This window comes from Erithacus rubecula (genome assembly GCF_903797595.1).
Source record: "Erithacus rubecula genome assembly, chromosome: 5".
In the NCBI taxonomy this organism is placed as follows: domain Eukaryota; kingdom Metazoa; phylum Chordata; class Aves; order Passeriformes; family Muscicapidae; genus Erithacus; species Erithacus rubecula.
In genome coordinates, this window is record NC_136687.1 from 57103967 (window position 1) to 57128620 (window position 24654).

General features: G+C 37.3%; 2 protein-coding genes across 11 annotated transcripts in view; one reads left to right on the top strand and one right to left on the bottom strand.

Annotated features, from left to right (window-relative positions):
• The window catches only part of DCLK2 (doublecortin like kinase 2), a 75760-nt gene extending 70506 nt beyond the window's left edge, over nucleotides 1-5254 (top strand). For 3 of the 5 annotated variants that reach the window (XM_079307119.1, XM_079307120.1, XM_079307121.1), the window contains 2 exons: nucleotides 313-429; nucleotides 3934-5254. In XM_079307119.1, the coding sequence (XP_079163245.1) occupies nucleotides 313-429; nucleotides 3934-4113 (297 nt within the window). In that variant the 3' untranslated portion in view covers nucleotides 4114-5254. Of the gene's footprint in view, nucleotides 1-312; nucleotides 430-1239; nucleotides 1323-3933 lie in introns of all 5 variants that reach the window. The other 2 variants (XR_013774416.1, XR_013774417.1) reach the window with 1 other exon arrangement.
• Nucleotides 5255-7595: 2341 nt separating this feature from the next.
• LRBA (LPS responsive beige-like anchor protein) overlaps nucleotides 7596-24654 on the bottom strand; it is a 357069-nt gene continuing 340010 nt past the window's right edge. For all 6 annotated transcript variants that reach the window (XM_079306956.1, XM_079306953.1, XM_079306954.1 and 3 more), the window contains 4 exons: nucleotides 18683-18784; nucleotides 17318-17532; nucleotides 10996-11147; nucleotides 7596-9141 (listed from right to left, as the gene is read on the bottom strand). In XM_079306956.1, coding sequence (XP_079163082.1) covers nucleotides 9051-9141; nucleotides 10996-11147; nucleotides 17318-17532; nucleotides 18683-18784 — 560 coding nt within the window. In that variant the 3' untranslated portion in view covers nucleotides 7596-9050. The remainder of the gene's footprint in view (nucleotides 9142-10995; nucleotides 11148-17317; nucleotides 17533-18682; nucleotides 18785-24654) is intronic.

The window sequence follows — 24654 nt, forward strand, 5'->3', positions numbered from 1 at the left end:
GTGACAAAATATGCTTTTCATTTTTAACTTTATTTCAAGCATTTTATTTTTAACTTGCTTGAATCAAACCTGCAGCTTATAACTGTGGGAGAAATCAATGCACTGGAAGTGTCACATGTCATTTTAAGAAGTAGAAGTTCATTCATAAAACAGTGAGTGATTGCTCTGTTCCTTTTGCTCTGGAATTATATCTCATGTAGCAGAGGGTTAGAGTGCCTGTCTGAATATTTACTATGTGTTAAAAAGCAGAAAGTACCTGATGATAAAAGACTTTTTCATCCTAACTGGAATATTTTGTTCCTTCCTTTACAGGATGATGCTTCCCAGGAGAATAATATGCAAGCTGAAGTAACAGGTAAACTGAAGCAGCACTTTAATAACACCTTACCCAAGCAAAATAACACATCTGCTGGGGTTTCTGTCATCATGGTAAGAGAAATTAAACATTTTTATACATTGATAGTATATTTTGCATATTTTCCTAAAAGTGCTCTATGAGCATGTGTGGTGCAAGAATAGCAAACCCAAAACTAGAACAAACTCTAATTCTAGTCTTTATTGATGTATAATGTGGATTCTCATCATTGCTTGAGAGCAACCAAGTCTATCACAGTGTGCTTACCCAAGAGATAAAAATGAGCTTTCAAACAGAAACATGTGAACACTAAGTAAGTGTATGTTAAAATGAAGTTTATAGCAATTTGAAATCTTTCATTATAAAAAAATGTGGGTTTTTTTTATCATACTGCCCACCTAGTTAGTTAAGTAGGGTCTTCCTCTGTGCCTGACCTAGTATTGCTTTATCTTGACCATAGTGTTGTTCAACACTACCTGTGCCAGGAAACCAGGCTCCATTTCAGAAACTTCCTTTCTTTCTGATTTTACTGGGGCCCATCTTTGTCTGATGCAAGGATGGATACTGCACAAAAAAATGTAACTTAGAGTAAAACCATCCATAGTAGCATAACAGGGACTTCCACCCTCACCCTCCCATTAATATTAATTACTCTCAAAGCCCAGCCCAATTATGTTAACAAAGAATTATTTTATTCATCTGAGATGATTAAATATCATCAGTAAATTTAAATAAAACACTTCTGCCTACATCTCTGTCTTTGCAAGTGCACATTTATGTGTGTTAAATAGGCAAACAATTTAGATGTAGGAAAAGTAATAACATAAAAATAAGTCAGGAAATGGATTTCAGGTTCATGCTCTTGTCTACATTTCATTTGACAGTTTGACTTGACAGTTTGAGAGGGACTTCAGAGCTTCATTCTTTATACTGTTGAGACTATGGATAAGCCTGAAGCTGAAAACTGGTATAAAATGCACTATATGTAATAAGAGCAATTTTAATTCTAACTCTCAGCCCCTCTCCAACTTGCATGCCACTTAAGCCTGTCTCAGATCTCTGACACAGCATAGCTTCTGGCTTCTTATTGATGTGGGTTTTTTCTGTTAGCTACTGACACTCCTTCAGCTAGGAAAGTTCACCTCATTTTACCTTTTCCCTGCTTTATTTCCTTCTAACAGGTATGGAAGGATGTAAATGCATAATTATTAATTGCTGAATGCAGCTCCCAGTTAATGCTGAAAGGAAAAGTAAAACCTTGTTCAAAACACTGTGATCTAAAGAGGGTTAAGCCCCCAATTTGTTATTCTTGCCCTGGTTTACCTTGAGCCTTGAAATTCAGTTACCTTTGTGTTCAGAGTTTCTTCACTTGCTCCAGCACTCATTGCTCACCAACATTCAGCTTCAGACAAGCACACTTTGTAACTCTCGTGTATTGCAGTGCATTTGCTCTGTCCACCTGCACATTCACTGGAGCCCCTTTAGCATCACCTCATTCCAACACTGTCCCCTGGCCCATGCAGATAATACCATCCTGTGGCAGATAAGTAAAACTGCACATCCCCAGTTCAGTGTCCTTGCACAGGAGGCTCCTGCTGCCCCCAACAGCATGTTGCTCTTAATTCATTACTGATTTTTTTTTTTTTTTGTCAATTAAAAAAATGTTCTGTAAATCTAAATTTGTTGCAATTGTGTTAGTTCTGCTTAAAGTAAGTCTAGTTTCTGTCCCTTGCTTCCTTCCTTTTTTCCTCCTTCCCCAATGCCTGCATTGCTTTCCTCTGAGTAGGTCCAAGGCAATGGTACGTACTAACGGCGACGCTTCGTTCTGCTGCACAAAAACTACATGGTCTCCATTCGTAAGGAAAAAGGAGAAATAACTTCTAAGCCAGTCTGAAGTGGAAAAAGCTGTACAGCCACACCAAACCAGCAAAGGAATAGCTTTTAAAGACTCAGGAAAAAAGTGTTCTGTCTTGAGTGATGCATATCTGAAATAGGCTAAAGCAAACACCAATACAACAATTTTTTACTTCCTCAGACATGCCTTGGTTTATTCTCCTGGCAGTCATTTTGTACATCTCACTGTATCTAAAAACAGCTAGAAAAAGATGAGAACCCTTTGAAGACAAAAGCAAAGAAGTAAACCACTGAACTAAACATTGTTTCTATTTAAAATAAAAATTTCAGTTGACGTTTCCTTTAGAGCCAGACAGGAGATAATCAGTCCTAAATAAATAAAAAACATTCTTGCTTAGCAACAGTAAAATTAAAAAAGAAAATCCTAAACTGCATTACATAGGAATATGTTGCTGCTATGAGGACAGCACAGGAGAAAATCACTGTCAGCATGAACTGAAAGCATGTCTTTCCCCTTTTAAATAACTTTACCTGTCACTGAAATAGCAGAAACCCCTATTTACAACTTTTTCCAGCAAGAAAAAAGGCAATGTGATGGTGTCTTGGTAATGATAATACTCCTTTAGAGCATCACTAATCTCAAAACCCAGACCCAGTTCAGCTGCTCCTTTCCTTGCATGCTCCCTTTGCAGTGTTGATTGTCAGTAGCAGAGAACTCAGTTGTGGACTGCAGAATTTTCTCCTTGTACCTCTATGCAGGGAGGCTAGTGATGTAACTTGAGTCTAAAAAAAAACCAAAAAAACCAACAAAACAACAAGAAAAGAGGGTACCTTGTATCTGCTGTCCTTGATGACTTTGATACAATAAATACATCTGGAAAAAAAAAATGAACCATGCTAAATTTGACTTGTGTCAGCAAATTACCCAGTGACTAGAGTATTAGTCAAACCCAACTAAAAACACACAGAAATTTTCACATTAGTAAAGCAAGTTCAATAAAAAAAAAAAATTGCTGAGGAAAAGGTAAAGCACCTGACTTTTACAATTAGCACATATCCTTTAGTGGGCATGGAAATTGTTGTCTTCAGCAGATGGACCACATACTCCAGATAATCCACTACAGAATTCTCAGTTTTCATTCCAACCTGTTGCCCCCTTCTGCTGTAAATACATTTTTAAGTACACAGTTCAGAAATTATGCATTTTTGCCACTGTGAGAGATCATTTACCTACTCTCACCACTAAGCAGAAAAGCATTTTAAAAGAAAAGATTTTTAAGTTTCCATCTGTCACCTTCCTCAGGGGCTCCCCTTCTGTACCATGTTACAGGAACTGTAGCACTGAGTTCTCAGTAAGCATCACCTGATTCCTTGTGTCTGCAAAAACACAGATACATAAATTTTCTAATAGTTACTACGACAAGTTCCTTCTCTACCACAAGCACTTGTGCCATCCTTTTTTTTCCACATCAGACTTGCAAGACCAAATTTTTAAATGCCATGGCAAGCATACATCTGGAAGAGAAGTTTTCCTTACATTTTCTAAAGTCAGCATCACAAAAATTATACCATATAAAAGATTTCTAATGTTACTTCTCCTTTTTTATCCTGGCTGTACTGCATGCAGTTCATGTCTTGTAGATTGTTTTAACCTTTGAGACAGGGCTGTATTTAAGTGCTGTTTCATGCTGTGCCTTGGGTTTGTTCTGTTTGTTTGTTTGTAGAACACAGCTCTAGATAAAGAGAGTCAGATTTTCTGCAGCAAGCGCTGTCAGGACTCTGGCAGAGCCGGAATGGAGAGAATTTCTGCCCTTGCTGCTGCAGCTGCTGATGCTGGTGTGGCTGGGTGCCAGCCCCTCCTCCCTGCTGCTCCTGAGCCACTGCCTTCTCAGCCTGGTGCGTAGGACTGGGCAAAAACCAACCCAGCTGAAGCTCCCACTCTCTGGCCACAGCATTCTCCATTTCCCATCACTGTTTGCAGTTTGTGTGCACCTCTGTGGTGAGCCCCAGCCTGGTCTGGTCCTCTCTCTCACAGTGGGGGGAAGAACCACCTCTTGGGAACAGACTCTGGCATTGTTAGGTGGTTTTTTAAGTTCTCTGTGTTAATTATTAACTCCATTTCACACAGCCTTGGGCTCTAACTAGACTAACTTATGGTGTAGCTAGCCATATTTTTATATGAGCAGAGAGGTGGGGAACAGTTACCTGGCCTCACTTACACCAGCAGGCCCTGTTCTGTTCTTCTGATGGGAATTCTCAGAAAAGTGGAGAGGCAGACAAGGGAAGAAAACTTCTATTTGCCTTCTATTCCAATGCCTCTATTTTTAGCCAAGTTTCTACTGAACTTGAAGAGGCAAATTTTCACGAAGAATTTTTTAGTGGACTAACTGTAAAATATCATGAGACAAACATTTGGAGGTAGAGAGGGAAGGATGGTTGTTTTCCATCAAGTTTGTTACCTGACTTGCAGGCAGGGTAGTGTTTAGATAATATGAATTTAAATAAAGTAACTTGGGATGTAAACATGAGCAGTGGCATTTATTTGTTACGAAGACTGGAGTGTAAGGAAGCCTTTTTGCTTTAGCCCTTTTCTATCCTAACCACAAGGGTCCCATCCATGCCTTTCTCCAGGGTCAGACTACCTGTCAGATAAAATAAAATAAAATTCCTTTGGGCCTGTGAAGGGAAAGCCTGCTGCATGTTATCCAAGCTAAGATGACCTGAACAGCTCCTAATTCTATGACAATCTGATAGAGGAGCTGCCATCAACAGCCATCAGAGGTTTGTCAGTGCTATCCCCCCATTCACCTGGTGCAGGCACTGGAAACCAGGATTGGGAAGCAGCTCTCCTGAATCTGCAGTCACAAAATAGATGAGGTTTTCTCTTTACCATAATGCTTAGTTCAATAGAGTATGTATTCAGCTTAATCCTTTTCCTTTGCTCGTTCTTATGAATTGGTCATAGTTCATTTTTTCTCTTAGCTATCGTTTCTACTAGAATTGTAAAAGAAAGACCTGCAATAAACTTTCTTCATTAAAAAAAAACCAAAACACAAAAAGTCATTCATTTCTTTGAGAGCTCAGTTATTTTGTCAGTGACACTGTTGTCTAATTCCCCCTGGAAAGATGCCTACCAAAACAATTGAATATAATTAATTTGAGGGATTCCCATAAGCTTCATTGTTTTAAAGTTCATTGTTTCCTATGAAAGCCATGATTAAACACGGTTGTTTTACCTTTTAAAAAGTCTGTGCATAGGTGCAAGAGATACACACTTTAACATTAAACAAAAAAGATGTGTTGGTTAACACTAAAATATTTAATGAAGGTCCCTATGTATCACATTTGGTTTCTCACCTGCTGCACTTTCATTTAGTCCTCTTGTTGTAGAACCACCACTTGCTGCTGCAAGAAGACAAAAATAGTTCTGGTTCACAAATTCTTTTCCTGCTATAAAGGAAAAGAAACTATTATAGAAATTGAAAACAAGTAACATGTTTTTTTAGAAAGGACTGATACAAACCCTCCACAGTGACAGCTCTACTGCTATTGTGACTACATTTTAAAAAAATTACTTAATAAAAAAATATTTTAAAATACCCTAAATTTTCTAGGTCCTTTGAAAGTGAGTCGCTGTTCACAAAAGTCCAATGAGCCATTCCTGCAGTTCTAGATTTAAAGTCCCAGGACTCAATCCTCTCCTGCCATAAATCAGCACAACATTACATCCACTGATTGATTCCCTTCAATATTTATCCTTATAGACAATTACCCCCATTCTGGAACATCAAAAAATATTTAAAATAATTCTCAAAGTATATTACTGAAGATGCTGTTTTATGGTGTTACTTTGATCAAGTATTGACTCATTCTTAGCAGCTAATTGTGAAGAATATTTACACAGGTCAGTAAATCCCATTTAACCCTGGTTTTCACATCTTTCTTCCTCTCAGTAGTTACTAATTATTACAGCTATTATAGTAGTGGTCTAATTATTATAGCTTGATAGATCTACTGATTCCTTCACTTTTACATAATTATATGTATTTATCAATTATCAGTTTTTAAATGGGAAATTATATTTTGCATTTACTCATTCTTTCAAGCTATATCCAAACAGCAATTGAAAAGCACCAGAAATGCACAAAACTAGCAACTTACCCAAAATGCTCATTAAGTGAGTGATTGTTTTAAGATGACAAAAAACAAGCAAATCAAACCCTCCTACTTGCAGTCAGCTTCAATGTCTAAAGCACAGAAATAGGTATTTAGCTGAGCTTTTCTGTCAGGGGAATTCACTCTAGCAGGATTTTTGTTTTCTTTTTAAACTAAGTTAGCATTATGAAAAAAAATACCAGGGGGAAGGGATGGTAGCTGCAAGCAGCCATGCAACCATTCACTAGGAAGCTGTTGCTTCTGTTCTTGATTTTATGGGGTTTTTTTCAAAGACAATTTGAATTTGAAGTGCTTTTGTTTCCTTTGGAAACAGGAAGCCAAGAGTGTGAATGGTGTGAGGTGCAGGTTTCAAAGAAGCCCAGGGTGGTGTCCAAGGCATTTGGGTTCACCTGGGGAAGGAGGGGATTTCCTACTCACCAGACAAGTCCAGAATGGGGTGTCTTCACAGCCTGCTCACAGAGGAGAAGGTGAAGATGTTCTTTTCCACAGAAGAGCTGCAGTTTGCCTGTTTCCACAGGCAAAACACCACACTGGAGCAGCTGCTGCTTGCCCAGGAGGGTTAGATGCACCTCAGGACAGCACACACAGGTACAGCTGTGCTTCCAGTCTAGGAAGGCACCTCCTGAGCCAATGGTGCCCTTGCTAAAACAGGCAACCTACCAAACCAACTCCCCATGAAATATTTTTGCTCAGGAGCTATAGTTTCTATCAATAATGAAGTGTTTCATCATAAAGAGAAGACTTTGAGGATTTCCATTTGGTAAAACACACCTTTTTCTTGTTTGTTTTCCCTCCACCTAGTCTAGGAAACCTACACCTGGCTTGAGACAAATGTAAATTTAAGCTCAAAACCATTCCAATTTTCCCTCAAACTCTACTGATACAAGGCTGTGAATGTTGTTGAACTTCAAGAAATGTGAAATACAAGTTTTGCATAACAAATGTTCAGTACACAGGGCTCAGTACACCAGTCACTTCCCACAGACATGACCCACTACAGCTTATGCTTAATCCCATCATCCTTGTGCTACAAAACATGAAAATATAGCTACTGATACACCACAACAGGCTCAGTATGAGAAGGAAGAAAAGACAGAAAATATCATTTCATACACACCAAAAGTACATTAAATATATCAGCCACAGCTGTTAGGAATTCCTCTGTTAGGAATATACCCTGAATCACAAGAACCCAGTACTCCACTGAAGGTCTCAATTACAAACGTAATTTTATTTAATTTATTCACTCAAACTGAATTTTCTCATTCCAAATCTTTACTGAAAGAGAGAGTAGTTAAATGCTTAGAAAAACCAGGAACTGCTCTAGTAGGCAGCTAGAGAAATGCATGTATCAATACAGATATGGAATGTAAATTTCAACTCAGATCACAACATACAAAGAAGATTTTTATGCAATACAGACTTACAAAACATTAACAGTTTTTTTCACAAATATTTTCACAGAGTTCTGCACAGCAATCTTGTAGAAAAGTAGATTTGTGCAACACCAAAATAACTTATTGTTCCTTAGTATAAATTATTTTTCATTTCCTAAAAGAAAGAGGTAATTTAATATGACTGGGCAGGATCTGACTGGATTTGGTGGTAGCAAAATACGAAAGACATTGTTGCTATAGGCAGAAAAGGAATATGGCATGTGCTACAGCATTGCAGGGGCATGTTCTGATGAAAAAAAAAAAAAAGAAAAAAGTGGCCTGCAAATCTTGTGCTTCTGCTGCTGGATAGGGGCTGTGCACCAGCAAGCACCTGCTGCCTCCCTGCTTTCAGTCAACAGCAGAAATGTGCTTTGGAACTTGTCCCTGCTAAAAACACCTGCCTCTGTGAGCTTCTGGCTTGAAGCCTTCAAAATGAGCCTTTCTGATTTGGAGGAACAATCCACATTTTGGTGTGCTTTGGAGGAGATGCCAGGTAGAAACTAAAAAGGATTCACACTTGATGTAACACAAACTCCGTTCCCAATTTCTCTCGAAACTGCACTAAACATACAACTAAAAAAGAACTAATTGTCTAGGCCTAGAAACATGCTTGAAGAGTAACAGTGATGGAAATGATTTGCAAAGTTTAAAATTACATTAATCATAATTTAAATATCACCCCTTGATTCCCAGAAACTTCAGTGCTGATGTAGTACAATCATTTGGAAAAGTACAAGACAAAGTGTGGTACAGATAGCACAGATTAAAATTCCCCCAATACCATAATTAATTTCTGTTATTTTAAAATCATATATTCCTCAAGGTTATAGATAAAGCTTTAGATGGAACACCTGTTTCTTCATAGTATAGCTAGAATGTGAGTTTTAACCACCTTTACTTCAGGTTTTGTTTACATACAGGGATCAAAATAGACTTCTCATCGTGACTAAAAATATAGATTTTTTTTTTTTTTTAACTACAGAACCCAGCAGCTGGTTTTCTGCTTCTTTGCCCTTCCCCCAAAAAAGTCAAGCGAGGTCTACAAAAATAGCAATTAAAACTTTAAAAAATAAGTTGCTTCTTCCAGCAAAGTGAAGTTACATTCAGATGTAATAGAAGTGTTTCTAAGGAGCAGTGTGGCAGCTCGACCCCGAGGCAGGCAGTGCTGTGTGCAGCTCCCTGCTGGCCACAGCTGCTCCTGTCAGTGCTTGTCCCAGCCTCTGGGAAGGTCAGTACCTGGTCTGGTACTCGTGGTGCCAGCGATTGAAATCATTATAAAACACCACGATGCTCCCGGACGCCATTCCGGTCATGATGCACCTGGGGGAAGCAGAGTCACCGTCAGGACACACCCAAAGCACCCTGCCACACCTGGTGTGATCAGCCTGAGGGATGCACAGAACTGTTCACCAGCATCCTGTCCTGAAAAGCCACTTGGGATTCCCCAGGATTGGTTTTTGGCTGGTTTTTGGGGGGTATTGGAGTAAGGAAGGCCAGGAGAAGTGTTCATTTCAACTCCCCCAGGTAAGCACATCTGCACAAAGGAATTGGGTGTAGGCACAAGCCTTCAGCTGGAAATACTAAAACTGAAGGCTTTGATTGTTCTGGAAGCAATCTCTGGGCTTTCCCACTGAGACACACTTTCTTTCTGAATTCCTTACCCTTGGCCTGCTACTGGAGATCATTTAGACGTGTTTGAAAAGCCATGACCTTGACACAATACACAACCATTTCTGGATCATTTTCTCTACAGTCTCATTAAAAAACAGAACTGTAAGTATGTCTATAATCCTGACATTTGGGGGGAAAAAAAGCCTTGGAATTAAAAAATACAAAGTAAAAGGCTGCGAGTCTTTTCTTCAAAATAAAGATTAAGTATGACATCATCACATTGCATTTTGATTTGATCAACTATTTTGAGTCAACAGTATCATTTTGATTGTTTTTCTATGCTGTTAAATTGTCTTTCTGCACACTCTCAAACACACTACATTCATGCATACCAAATAAATAACACTGAGTAATTACCTGTAATTAATCAGTAATAACTCAGCAAAATACTCTGATTAAATCTCTTCCTTGTCTTCCAACCCAGAGTGAATAGGTTCTTAACTCAAGGCCATGGATAAATTTCTCCATGTCCATATTAAATTTAATATCATTAATTACAATTCACATCATTAATTACAATTAAAAGATTCTCTAATTGCAAAATTTCCAGGGTTTAAAATTCAACAGCAACAGCTTTTTTTAATGGAAAGCCACTTCATCCATAATGCTAATATTCTCTAATTATACTTATCAAGAAGTTGTTCAGTGCTTCATTGAAGTCCACAGATTTTACTGGTTTGGATTTTTAAAGGTCATTTTATGTAAGTTTTAGAAACATAGATAAAAATTTTTAAAGCATTCAGTATTGACTTCAGTAAGTGGGAAGCTAAGAGCTTCAGCAACATGCTTTACTGCAGAATGTAGACATCCCTAAGGGATTTAGGAGACAAATCTGCTTGAAAAGTACACAGAAATGCCATTTAGTAAATACACCACAGCAAATAAAATCCTAGTCTGAAAGCTAAAGGTGTACAGATAAAATGGAAACCATCCATCTTACAAACAAACAATATTTTTTGTGATAAAAGCACTGAAGCACTGTCAAGTACAGCTGCACTGGAAAATGTGATGTGAAACTGCAGTAAAAATTTTAACTGGTCACCTTCAGCAGGAGGAGTGATCAAAAAGGGTTATGCTGTACGTGGATAACATAACTTCTAGAATTCTGAGAATGACTTTTTGCTTTAGCAAATATATGGACGTGTGGAGGGAATCTTCTTGTGCTACTATTCCAACTGTTCTATTTTTAACACAAAAGCCTTGAATTAGGAATGTGATTTGTCTTGTAAGTGAAAGAAGGGAGATGAAAGCACACATGTAGCCTTCCACCTGACCCACACTGTACATTGGTGCAGACCAATAACTCAGCCTATCTTGAAAGTCTGCCAAAGAAAGATTTCTTGGATCTCTCTTCATTCCCCAAAGGGCTGAAATACTGAAAAATATTATCTGCTCTAAACAGAACACGTAAAAAAAAAAAAAAAAAAAAAATTGCCAACCACAAAATTGCAATTTAATAGTAAATATATATTCCCCAACAGTCCTGTGCAGCCTTGGTCTCACCTCTGGTCGTAGGAGAGGGCCATGGATCGGATGCCGGCGTCGCAGCCCGGGTAGGCAAAGAGCCGCTTGAGGTCCCACAGCTGCCACACCATGAGGACGCCCTGGTCCCCACCCGTGAGCAGGTACTGTCCATCCCGACTCAGCTGAATGGCCTGGGGACACAGCACAGCACATCTGTCACACCAATGGGTCTGCAGCTCCCAGCTCCCCACTCTCCCTTTCATCAAAGGTTTCGTGTTGATAGCTGAATGCCCAGGGAGACTTTGATATCAGCACAAGCTTTTGGGAAGTGACATTATTGTTGTGTTGTCTTACCCAGCAAGAGAATTAATGCTGTTATGAACAAGTCTCCAATACATTAGATGTCACTAGTTAAGTCACACCTGACCTGTGATTTATTCCATGTTCCAAGGATCCGATATGAGGTCAGCTAAAGAAATTCACTCTTCTAATTAGCTAGATTTACAAGATGCAGCAGCACTGGCATTAAAATATAGCACCTGACATTCCCCCAAGGGTCTTTAATACCAGCCTAGCAGAAGCTGAATGTTGACAGGAACTGAACTGTTATACGAATCACAAAAATTAATTTAGACCAGCACTTTTAGATTCCTGCACTAGATTAATAAAATAATGATCCACCTCTCTTAACAGACTGTATTTCATCATCTATCCTGAAATTGCCTGTGAGAAATTCAATAGCATACACCCTCTTTTGTATCACCATGGGGACTGATGGCAAATCTGTATTTGAAATCTTTACTTGGGGACCAGAACATAAAGAAAGATGGGATACCATTGGTTTACAGTGTCAAGACTTCTTTAAACAGGAATCTTCAATCTATTTTAGTATTTCTTGTGTGCTATTGGAAAAAAAAAATCAAGATGCATACACTAAATACCGAGAGAAATAATTTTCCTTCTTTACCTGATGACTATAACAGATGATACTATCAGATATTAAATGGACAGGATTCAGGAGAAATCCTTCTTAGAAAAGGGATTTTTCCAGTGTACATAAGCCAAAATGAGTGTTAAGAGAATTGAACTTGAAATTTTATTAGAGTAAGTGCTAATTTATGGGATGAGACTATGACCCATCTAGCCCAGAGTCTACCCCCAAAAAAGGCAGCAAGAAAATGCCAGCCTTGCCAGCACACAGCCTTCTCCCCCTGTGCACCACAGCACTCAAAATCACTGGATTAGGAAGATCAGAAAGTTTCTATTCTCTGTAGTATCTATTTATGGAAATGCTGCCCATGAAGTTTCCTAATTTTTTTGAGCCAGCTGATGCCTTCTGAGGGGAGCAAGAAATTGGCAGAAGTTTACCACAGGTTTATTCCCTGTTTTGAGATGATCCTACCAGTTCCACTGAGTGCCCCATAGGTCTCATATTGTGGAGTTTCCTGAATAAGAATTCTCCATTCAACTCAGGCATTGCCCTCATCACTCTGTAAACTTTCAGCACTCCCCACCTCAAAAACATTGAATTAAGCCCCTTGGAAGGCTCCATGACTGACTTTTCTCACAGCATGTGAGCATTTTTTCCATGTGGATCTCAGTAATTACTACTACAGAAGCCCTGAGGAGGATAACAAACTTCATCTGAAAGGAGGCCCCTGCCCTGCTGCTGTGCAGAAAAGGAATGTAAGCAGTGGAGGACACCAGGCCATGACTTTATAGCCTCATCCTCCAACATCCAGGAAAACTGGAAGGTCCGTAGCATTTTCCAAAGAAAAAACCTAAAAAGTTGAATGGATTCTGTCATGTGGAATGATATCAGCATGAGTCACCAGCAAGATCAAGACCCTTAAAAGTACATTTTGGACCATGATTAATAATTCCAGTAAGCCCAAACCTTTTCCTATTTTCTCTTTCTGTTTCCAGGTGCCTCTTCTCAACTCTCTGACTTCTGCTCCCCAGTTTGACCTCTGTTTTTCCTTCTCTGCTTTTAGATTTGTTCACAAGACCCAGCACAGGAGCAGCCTGTCCTTGGTTGTGCTCTTCTTTATCCTCTGCTTCCTTATCAGTTCTTCCCTTTCCTTGTCCAGGGTCCCAACCATCCCATTTCTTGCCATGGATCTTTTGTGCACCTGTGAGGGATGACTGTTGCAGGGAAAAACTGCATCCATGGCCTACAGGTGTTCAGTACAGAATATGGATACTAAGCATCATTTACAAATGTATTTAACCTAAATTTTGTGAACCAGTTAAATTTGGACAGTCTTTCAATGCAACATGCACCCTTCGCATGAGGATCAAGTTGTGATAAATATCAGCTGGGCCAGCTTCTCAACAGAAGGATGTAAGAATGAAGGATGTTCAGAGCAGTCTTTTAAATCCCATAAACACACTCTCTACAAACAAACTGATTTTTTCTGACTAAAACATTGTCACTGAAAGGCCTCAAGATGATGGTCTACAAGCAAAATTTCAGCTCGGAGATTTAAAATTAAGAAACAGCAGAAAGAACTGAAGACAGGATTTTGCAGACATCTTTTTACTGAAGTCTGTAATTACTTTGGCATTTGCAGTCTCTGCTTATACAGGTTTACAAATATGCAAAACTTTTTACATACCTCAGGAAAAGGAAGTTTGGGGCTTTTCTTAACATAGAGAATTTATAGCACATGCACCATAAAAAAAAATCAGAGCAACTAAAACACAAAGACATTACGTTCATGCAACACTGAAGTGTTTATACAGACTGCTGACAAGCCTAGAAACCTAAATATACAGTGTGTGTAAGATGCTGCTTTGTGAGCAGCAGTAACTGAAGTCAGACATATTGCACATCTGTATTTTTTGTATTGCTGCACTCTATTACTGTGATGCCAAATACATCCTGTAAGAATTATACGATGTGCGACACTTAGATTAAGATGGAGCTTCTATATTATGTCATAAATTTTGAGTGTTTACTGCAACAACTCCCAAGGAGTCAGAATGGATCACATTGCAGGAATTTTATTTCATACAGTAACTTTAAAAGGAGTGTAATTGAAACACAAATATGTACTGTAAACAAAATGTAACACTGAGAAAAAAAAATATGACAACCCTATTCCAGACATGTTTTGAACTAAGATGACAAGACACACATGTAAATTTAGACACAACAAAAAAGAACTTGTAGAGTTTTTCCAACCACATCTAAGTAAAGAAAATTGAATTCTAACAAAGATTAGACTCGAGTATTCTGATTTGAAGATTCTCCCTTTCCCCCCAAAAATAAATGTTCCAACCATTAATTGCTTCTGTGATTGATGCTATCAGAAACATGCTAAGCACCTCAAAAGCACAGACACAAGGAGCTTGAAAACTCTAATTTAGAAGCTGTCTTAGAAGAGCAGAGAAAGAAAGGGGCAGAAAACAAACTGATAAGACTGAGAATTATCTAGAACTAGCATGCACTGAGTGGATGATCACGAGATCTAACTAATCACACAAGTATTAAAGAGATTATTCATTAGAAGCAAAAATCAATATGGGGTAGTTTTCTTCTCTATAGCAATAGCAGCCTCCTAAGGGTATTTCCAAATTGCAATGAAGACCATGACAAATAATTATTTGCTACACTTATAAAATTCAGCTGATGAAAATCCATTAACCTTATGGTCATGGTTCACTTGAATTTTATACTTGAGGCTTTTACTGAAGAAATGCTATATTAAAAAGCAAATTAAAGCCATTAATCTTTAACTCTTCCACTACCTCCAACATGCAGCAGGTTTTGTGATCTTTTGATTAAATAAAGTATGGGCTTTGAACCCTTACTAATACCTATGCAATTTTACTAAGTCATTGGCTTGTCATGAAGACAAGATGCTGATTTATTTAATTCTTATTGTTTATAAATAAATTTCTCAGCCACTTGCCTACATATATATGAAGGGATGAAGGAATGAATGGAAGAAAAAAGGTGACCCTGTCAACACTTCAGTTTCATGATATGCCCTTCAAGATTTAACAAACAAAAGGATGCTTTTACTCCCAAGTACTCCAGCTGGTATAAAGGACGATATGAATCAATTTTACTGTTCTGCTTTTCCCAGTGTAGTTTATCTGCAATTCTGCTAGGTATGAAACTGAAACAACCCTGCAACTAATCTTTCTCACAACATGAGCTTCAGACTTTCAAATAATCCCCAAAGCTCACAATTTCAGCAATGTTCTAAAAGCTGCATTTCTGACTTGTATTTCCTTGGAAAGTCTCAGAACTTTTCACAAATCCCTTTTAACGTTTCAGGTTTTTGAAAGGCAGTGCTTTGTAAAAAGGCAGAGCTGACACAGTGACAGCCCTGGCTTACAGCAGCAGGAGTCTTGTGGGTACTTCCACATTTCAAAACAGACTCAGGAAAGGAAAATAAATTGGTTCCTCTGGGTGAAACAGCATACAGTCTTTGTTTAGGGTAAAATAACTTTACCTCTCAGAACAAGCAGACTATTTAGAGTTAAAGGTATTCATTAAGATATCTAAACATGACATGGTAGATGTACTGCGATATGCCTAAGCTCCACTGAGCAATACAGTATTTAAAACAAAAACAGGTGGAAGGCATTGATTAGAGCCTGAATTTCCCCAGAGGGTCTGATTTTTTTCTGGCAGTTTTCTAGCACAAGTATACCAGAAAAAAAAAAATCAGAATGTTGATCCCAACCTCACTATTGAAAACTGCTAGTTTTGCCAATAACGTCCTGAAATATCGGCCCATAATTACACAGGAAAAGCAAAGCTGTTACATTACAAATTCCACACTTATGACCTTTTTCCTTCCCTTTTCTACTCTCCCCAAGCACAAGCCAATGAGGAGAGTTTGTCAGCACAGCCCATGGGTAGGTGCTATTCATTTTAAATGCCCCACTTTAATCATGCAGTTGCCACTCTCCTTCAGCGATGATGTAGTGCAGAAGCACTGGCAGAGACGCTGTAGGTTGTTTAAGCATAAAGCTCAGCTGGGACCACTGGGAGAGAAAGAAAACAAAACAAAACAAAACAAACCCCAAACCCCTCTACAAACATAATTCTGGCCCACAGAGAGCAGAACTTCCATTGCCTCCAGCAACATTCCTAAAGCTGTGGGTACTGACTGAAACACTACAGAAATTGTTTTAGCCGGCAAGGGATTTCTAGATATTTTACAGATTTGCTGGCCTAGCTGACAACATAATCACAACTGAAAGTGACAGATTATCAACATTATTAATGTAAAAAGAGAAAATACTGTGATATGGGGTCTTGCTTTATGGAAAGAACTCTGGGATGAAGGGTAGGCTGAAAATCCCAGAAGTATTTGTACAAGCCAAAGGTAAAATTTCAGGGAACTGATGCAAAAATCTACATTAATTTGGAAAAATGTCTGGAGACAGAAATACACACATTCCTACTTCACTTTCTCAGCTTCAAACCTGCACTTGGTGGCTGCCACAGAACACAGAAGTCAAATGCCCCCCAACCCCTGCAGACTGCACTCTCACTATGGAAAAGAGACTTAGAGAGTTATTTCTGCATATTCCACCCCCAGCATAGCTGACATTTTGAATGGATGACACAGAGATATTGGATTAGCAGAGCATACTACATTATAGGAGTTTTAGAAGGTTTTAAGTAGAATATACTGAACTGTACCAGCAACTTCAGTGCTAATGAAGCAGTTCCATACAAATTATGAAGTGCAAGTAATGAAAATCAAAATCCTTTAAAATGCATTGACACATTCTTCCATCTTTAGTATGGAAAGAAATGCTCACAGCTTTGCATAAGAGCTGAAAGAATGCCAGTAATTCTGCAAAATAAACATGATGGCAGAGAGGGATTTTCTTCCTGACACGTGCAATCCAAATAAAGGGAAAATTTCTGAGAGTTTTCAACTTAAGAGAACATTGGAAATCCCAGCAGCCGAGTTCCTGGGATCTTCCATCAGATTACAAAAATCAGCTTGGAGGTGTGGTACTGCAGTACAGCTGGCAGCTTCTGTTTTATTTCATAGGTACTATTACACAGGAACTGTCAAGAGACCTTCATTTTCTATTATAAAATAATTTTTATAAAGCCATAAGCTTAAAATGCCTCCTGCATAGTTTTGGATTTGCTCCATGTCCCTTACAGATAAAGATGCTAAAGATGTTACAGTTAAAAATGTAAAAAAATCCTCCCAATGTTATTAAAAGTATATGGTCCCCTGAAATTTTTTCAGAATGGTGCTCTGCTATGGTCTGGTACCACATATTTATGGTCCAGCTATAGAAAGAGTCTCCACACAACTCCAACACTGACAGCTTTTCTCCATGGAGCTGACAGCACACATGTGAGGACACTCACCCTTATCTTGTCATCTGTTTCCATAGTGGCCTGCAGTCTTCCATTCACACTGAACACACAGAAGAGGCCATTTTCATAATATATGACACAGTGGCCTTCTCTGGAAGCTTGAATAAGTTTTGGTCTCAGGCAGCTTTCAGGACCTTGTAATCTTTCAGGACCTTCCAACGTCCTCAGTAGATCTCCATTCATAGAATGTATGAGACATGGTCCTTCTAATGAGACAGAATAAGATCTCAGGTCAGTGATTTATACACTCCATTCAAGACATTATTTTCCAAATAATAAGTCATGACTTTTACTTAAATAATCATAATTATGCTACTTTACAATGATTGTTACCATGTTTAGATGAATGGCCTATGACTTAAAGGGGCCAGACACTAAGATAAACAGCTTATGTCTTAAAAGCTTTGGATTAAAGTATTTTAGAGCACCCAGATTGCCATCTGTGGATTTTCTTTTAAAGCAAATAGTGGTTAATTTTGAGATTATTTAATTTTGAGTAATTAAATGCACTGAAACCTCTAAAAGAGCTTTTCAAAACACAAAGACACACAGAGCTAAGAGTAATGAATTTACATATGTAGGTACTCTACAAGTGTATGTTCTCATATTAAGATTTTGAGCCATACACAGCCCACTAAATATTTGCTTTTTAAACACATTTTGACAGATACCTGCATTGCACATAAGCCACATGAATTCACATGCACAGAAATGTACAGACCAGGTACAGACCATGAGTACACAAAGTGTCTTTGAGTAGTTACTTCAGAAACACTAAAGTAGAAAAATACTAATTCTAAGAAACTTACAGTTTAAAAATAACTTTGGACAATTAAGCAAATAAAAATTAGAAAGAATATCAACAGAATCTGCTAAAAGCAGGTCTTTGAGAACACAAATGGAGCATATTAGAGGCTTTGCAGCCAAGCTGAAAGAGCCTGAACAGAATTACCAGTAGTTTACACATACTCTTCATCAAACAGTCCAGCACATTCTCTTTCTCTCAAAACTAATTTTTGCTTCCCTTTTTTGAGAAGTTATCCATTACAGCCACTCTTCACCATCCTGACCCTCAAAGGCTTTATCCAACTATGCTATATGCAATTACATACTGGATAAACAAACAGAAATAGCAATCAGGAGGGAAACTGATGTGGTTGCCTCTTCTTATAAATGTCTGTACAATCCTCAGTTTTAATGTGCTTAAAAAGAGGTTTCAAATTCCAAAGCAACTAAAAAAAATATTAGAAATAAAACCACCATAAAGTTCACGAATTCTGCCACCTGAAACTATATTCCTCTTGGCATTAAGATTACAGGTTCACAAACAGAAAGAAATGACAAGAACTACCTTACCTTTTGAACCACTTATTACCAGGCCAAGCTCAGCACAAATGACAGCACAGGTGATCTCATAGTCGTGTCCTGTCAGAACAGCTCGAGGAGTTGCAAAATCACCTTCAGTGAAAAAACAATAAAAGCAATCCTTGGTTACAATCTATTCCCAAAATCACTGCTTTCCATCACTGAAGCACCTCCTGTTTCCCTGCTCTTGGAGTTCATGTTCTTACAAATCACTTCAATGCTCCTGTTTGCATATGGGATTGTTGTACTCCTACCTGTGTAGTGCAGCAGCATCACTCTGCCTGTATATTTACTAACAGTAATATGAAAGTCAGGTGTGCAGTAAAACCAATCAAAGTTGGTCTCCCCTCCCTCTGTCTCACCCTCTGATTTATATTTTGTGGAGGGAGAGCTCTAAGTCAGTTACTACCCTTTCTTACAACAGGCATTCATTAATGCAAGTATTACTACATTACCTATCAAAAGATACCTAAAGTGCCCAAAGATGAAGGAAAACTTCAAGTGACTGATTTTATTTTAACCTAATAACAGTGCTGAAACCTCAGCTTGAAGTCTAGTTCTTTACAATATGTGGAGTTTGACTACAGTCAGTATGAATTTCTGATGAACTTGCAAAAAAGTCCCACTCAAACCCATCATTAAGGCTCCTATTAGACATTTCCCTGCTACAGGCACTGTATTTTTTTTTTTTTTTGTAATTCTCTTTATAATCAACCATATATGGTTACAATAAAAGAAGAATTTTACACCTGGCACATTTAAAAGACAAACATTATTCTCCAGGTCAAGGCAGAGAAAGGGTAAGCAAATTCTATAAAGCTCTTTAAATAGTTTTAGAACTTTGCTCACAGATTATTCACTACCCTCTTCAAGAGTGCTGGCATTTCACAAAAATGACTAAGTTTGTTTTACCATATAATTAGCTCATTCATAGCATTCTACAAAGCATTTAAATTCAAAATAATGTTTATTGGGCAATGCTATCATGTAGTTTTCAAAAGGTTTAGATGAATTTTTAAGTAGCAGGGAATAATTTCACTTCACAATGAATGATGATATGTGAGACACCAAAAGGCAGTAAAACAGTGGTAAAATCAATCTTTTTTTTCACTTGAAAAAGAGGAGATGGTTTTACAAAGACACAGAATAGTAGTGGGACCAATTGACTCTATTAGTTACTAAGTCAGCATCAACCAAATTACATTTGGGGTTGCAACTTTTTTTAAAGATAAACCCAGCATAATATTATTAATCTGTCCATGTAGAGCAGCATCAGCAATACTGGCACTGACTGTTATTAGAAATCAGGGAGCTCTGTTTAAAGGGATAGTTTCTCATGTGTACACTGAGAGACTTCTCTGCAAAAGAGGTGTAAGATCTGGGCTTGCATCAATATTTTTGCTCAGACCATATATACCACCTCCCAAACATCTGTGCAGCTTCCACATTCCAATGGCTTTTAAGTAAAAATCATTATGTCTGACAAAGTCTCAAATCATGAATTTTGACCTTTCAAACTTTGATTATTCTGCAGTTACTATTACAATTTGCATCAATAATATGAAAATCTTGAAAGGCAAATAAATCTATTTCTTCTTAGGTATAGCCACAGACATTATATATGTGTGTGCATACATGTACACACCCAGGCATGTACATTGCCAGTATTTTAAATGTGAACTTCTTTGGAGCAACTTGCTGAATTGCCCTAATCTCTGAAGAAACAGTCATTAGAAGCTGTTGCCTTTGTTTCATATAATGTTTGAAAAAACAGACTCATGCCCAGGAAGTATGGCAGACAGTTCAGGAGCAAAGGAAAAAAAAACCTCCCAACAAATTAGAAGCATAAGGGGGGATTTAATGACCTCTAGGTACTTCTCAGGTGGCTGATCCTGTGAATTTTGCTCACAGACCTTTCAGAGCAAAGTTGCTTTATTGTACATTGCTCCTTTAAACATGGGCTGGGCATCTCAGAAAATTCATAAATTAACTCTGTGTAGCCAAGCCACAAACCTGCAGTTTTAGGGGAAAATGTAACAGCAACCACACCAGTCATACTATCCAGTAACAATTTAAAATTGCTGACCCAATTCTTTCTCCCTGTTGTTCCCAAGCCCTAAAATTCAGCAGCTTTGTGCTTTTAAAGGTCTTTTAGTTTGTTTTCTTTGAAATGAGCTGCCTATATTAGCAACATTTTAGAATTCTGGTTTTATTGCTTTCTTCTGCTTTCAGAAATTGAATTAACACATACTTGCCTAGATCAGCAAGGAATTAATCTAATTATACACTTCACATTAATGAGACTTTTGAAATCAGAGAAGTTTTAAATATACAGCATTGCAGGAGGTAATGAATGTAAGATGTTGGAGTTAGAGGTACTTATGAGAAGCAATGCCTGAATGAATTATTAGGACTTGCAGATAAACAAAATCATGAGAGTAAACTTATTGGTTACAGCAACTACATTATATTATGGGCTTGATCTGCCTAAGACTGTCAGCAACTAGATCCATTAAATGTAGGAGACTCTTAAATCAAGAAGTAGAAAGTGAGAATATATATTTATCACAGTTCACAGAAAATAAAAATGCCTAAGTAACACTGACAGTCTTTTCAGAATTGGGACTTGACTTCAAATGTAACAGAGTATAAATCTACAGGTGGAAGGATCAGTGTTTCATTGACTGTATCAAATATTTCCTAAATTTTATTTGAAATAAAGAAACAAAAAAACTAAAACAAGGGAAAAAAAAAACCAAAACAAAAACCCAACCCAAATGAAAAAAAAAAAAAAAGAAGAAAACTAAGTAGTATCTTTAAAGAACTTAGGATTTAAATAGATACTGTAAAAGAAGAGTCCTGTGAAAAGTCAGGCTGACTCCTTTGATAAGAATGTCAAGTATTTAGGGGTTTCCAAGCCTCTGATTTCCCAAATAATGGGGTCAACTTAAAAGCTGGTCATAGAGCAGAACAGATTTCTTTAAAAGCTTTTAAACTGTTATTGCTTCAAAAGATTGTCATGGTTTTCAATAATGCAAAGAGAAAATTTTATTTTGTTGCTGGTTTAAGGGGCACCACTTCAAACTTTTCTAAATTGTTTTAGGAGAGCAGACTCTCAGACCCTTTTGAAAAGCTAGGGAAGTGACTTCAAAGGGAAGAGAGTCTTTGTCCACTAAGCAGGTTTACGACCACTGATGCAAACCCTAAGTAAGAGCTGAAAAGAATACTCAGAGAATCTTTATGGAGATCCTTAAGGAAGATGAACAAGTCAAATGAAATTAAAGATAGTTCAAATCCTAGCACTAATAACCAGGACACAATAGTTTTACAGATGTGCTTTTCTTAGTGTAGGATATAGTGATATCCTCAGAGTATCCTGTCACTGGATTGCTGCTTGGAGCTGAATGCTGTAACGTTCTTAATGCCACATTCACATTGCTACAAATGCCATCAATGATTTATTCAAGTCACAGGAGGCACACATAAAGTTACTTTCCAGTAATGGACAGAATACTTTATTTTGCAGCAACCATTCAAATTATTTCAAAAGAACTCACCTACATTCCAATAAATAATTTCTGCAAAGCTGTTTTCCCATAGAAAATAGCATAAAATATCACTCTTACTTAAGTGACTAAAGTACATTTTAAATCATAAAACTCAAGCTTCAGAAGATAAAAGAAGAGCACATGATATCATGTCAGCCTGTGGTGATATATCAGTGAAAAAATGTTAGGCTTTTGGAGACTACATTTAAAAAGGAACAGTGGGATTACGGCAAAGTCAAAACTTTCTTCCAGTTTAATGATATCCAGAAGAAGAAAAGTCTTACTGGAGAGAACAAGAAATTGGTTTGTATTACTGGGTCTCTCTCTGCTAGTTTTTTTTCAGCTTTGGTGATGTTACAATACAAAGCAGGATCATGACATTTTAAATCCATCAGCAAATTCCTGAAATGGTCGCTTTCTTTACTTTCAGCACTAAGCTGTAAAAGCTGAGCCAAACACAAGGACTCATTTGAAGAGAAATACCTTCCTAAAAAGAAACCAAAGGAGAGATTAGCTAAAAAACTTACCTCATAATTAAATAAGAGAAATTCTTCCTACTATTTATGGGTGAGATAATGTTATGTAATGCTTTGAAATATAAAAATGTTTGACTGTGCTCTTTTTTATGCTTTATAATTATTAACTGTCTTCTCAGTATAAGTCACAGAGACCTAAACAGCCATTTCTAAATTATTCTCTGATTGCAGAGGCTGTGGGGCAGTTTTAAATGGCAAACTAATTATGCAATTTTATGTCAATATAAAATCCATTTTTACCTCTTTCTTGCAAAAGTGATTGAGTGCTTTCTCAGAATGATACATCAACCAAACCAAACTATACATGTAAGTAAGGCCTTCTAAAATTCATCTTTAAAATTTCCCAATTTGGAAGTTCCTTTTTATGATTAAAAAATGAGGAAAACAATAAAAGGTTTGAAATAAACATGGGAAGTACAGATGTATGTACAGAATATAGCACATCTGGACAAAAAATGCTCTAAGCAAAATGTAGGTAAATCAAGAAAACTAATTTGCTGCTATATATGTTGACTATATAGTAGGTTTCAGGCTTTAATTGCATCAAAATGATAACTGTCAAATATTACATCAAGTCTGTGAATTAACATTATTTATAGATCACATAGTCAGCCAAATGATTAGAACCCCATTTCACTGGCACAGAAAGTTATCTGATGGATAAGAGATCTCACTCAGGTGATAACACACAAAATCATTGAAGTATTCATAAAGCTGCAGTTTGAATAATCTTTTCTTTGTAAATAAGAATTTTTATATAACAATATAATATTTTCATATTATAACTTCATTGTTGTCTGGTTCTTCACGTGACACTCCATCAGCATTTCCTCTTCATTCCTTCAAACTATTTCCCATCTGTTCAGACTTATTTTACCACAAAAAGTACAACCTTATGCCAAGATGCAAGTTTTGGTTTTGTAAAAAAAAAAATAAAACCACTTCAACCCTGTATTTTCTGAAAAAGGAACATCTTTGAACAATGCATCATTCTATCCTGAAGCAAGGTCTAAACATGCAAAGCACAGGAGATGCTATAGTTTGTTCAGTAAGGAAAAAATACATTAGATTTATCTTGTAGGATTTGTTTCAGTAAATATAACCCAGGAGAGCTTCCCTCAGTGTCACTCAGTGGAACAAGTGACCAACATTCAGTATTCATGAAAGATTTTTCATACATGCTGTGTCACAAAAACTACATTTCCAAAACAAACAGAATAAAGATCTAACATGCCTTCATAAACTGGGTATTACAATTCAGACTTCAAAAGTCAATAATCCCCAGTCTCTTAATTCCTACACCATGTGCAACACAAAACTTTCTGGAACAGGTTCTCCCTTAGTGGAGATTCATCTGCTGCAAGTCCTGGAAGTCATTCAGCAGGACTCCTCCCACTGAACCCAGGCCTTTTTGAAGCCCCTGGAAAGTATCTGCAAGTGAATATTCAGGGTCAGAGTACTCTAATATTTTAATATTTGCACCATCTCGACTTCATAAACTGTTACTTATATGGCAGCTTTGAAGTTTTAGAACACAGTCATGGTTTATGAAGGGGCTTTTTTTTTGTTTATACTAAAAAACTAATCTATTTCCTTCATATATTTCTCTTTTGGTTTATAGTACCATTACCTAATGAGTTCAAGAAAAAAAAAAAAGAACAAACTTCAACAGAAAAGGGAAAAAAAAATCAAGAAATTATTTCAGTCAGAAATAACAACTAATGAGAAATTGTAAGATAAACTAACATAATTACATCTAGTTAAAATCTGTACAGTATTTCATAACTTGGGCAAAATATAATCTGAGATGAGATGTTTCCTATGATAATTCCACTCAGTTTGGCACATATTTATGATCTTTTTATTTCCCCCCTATTAA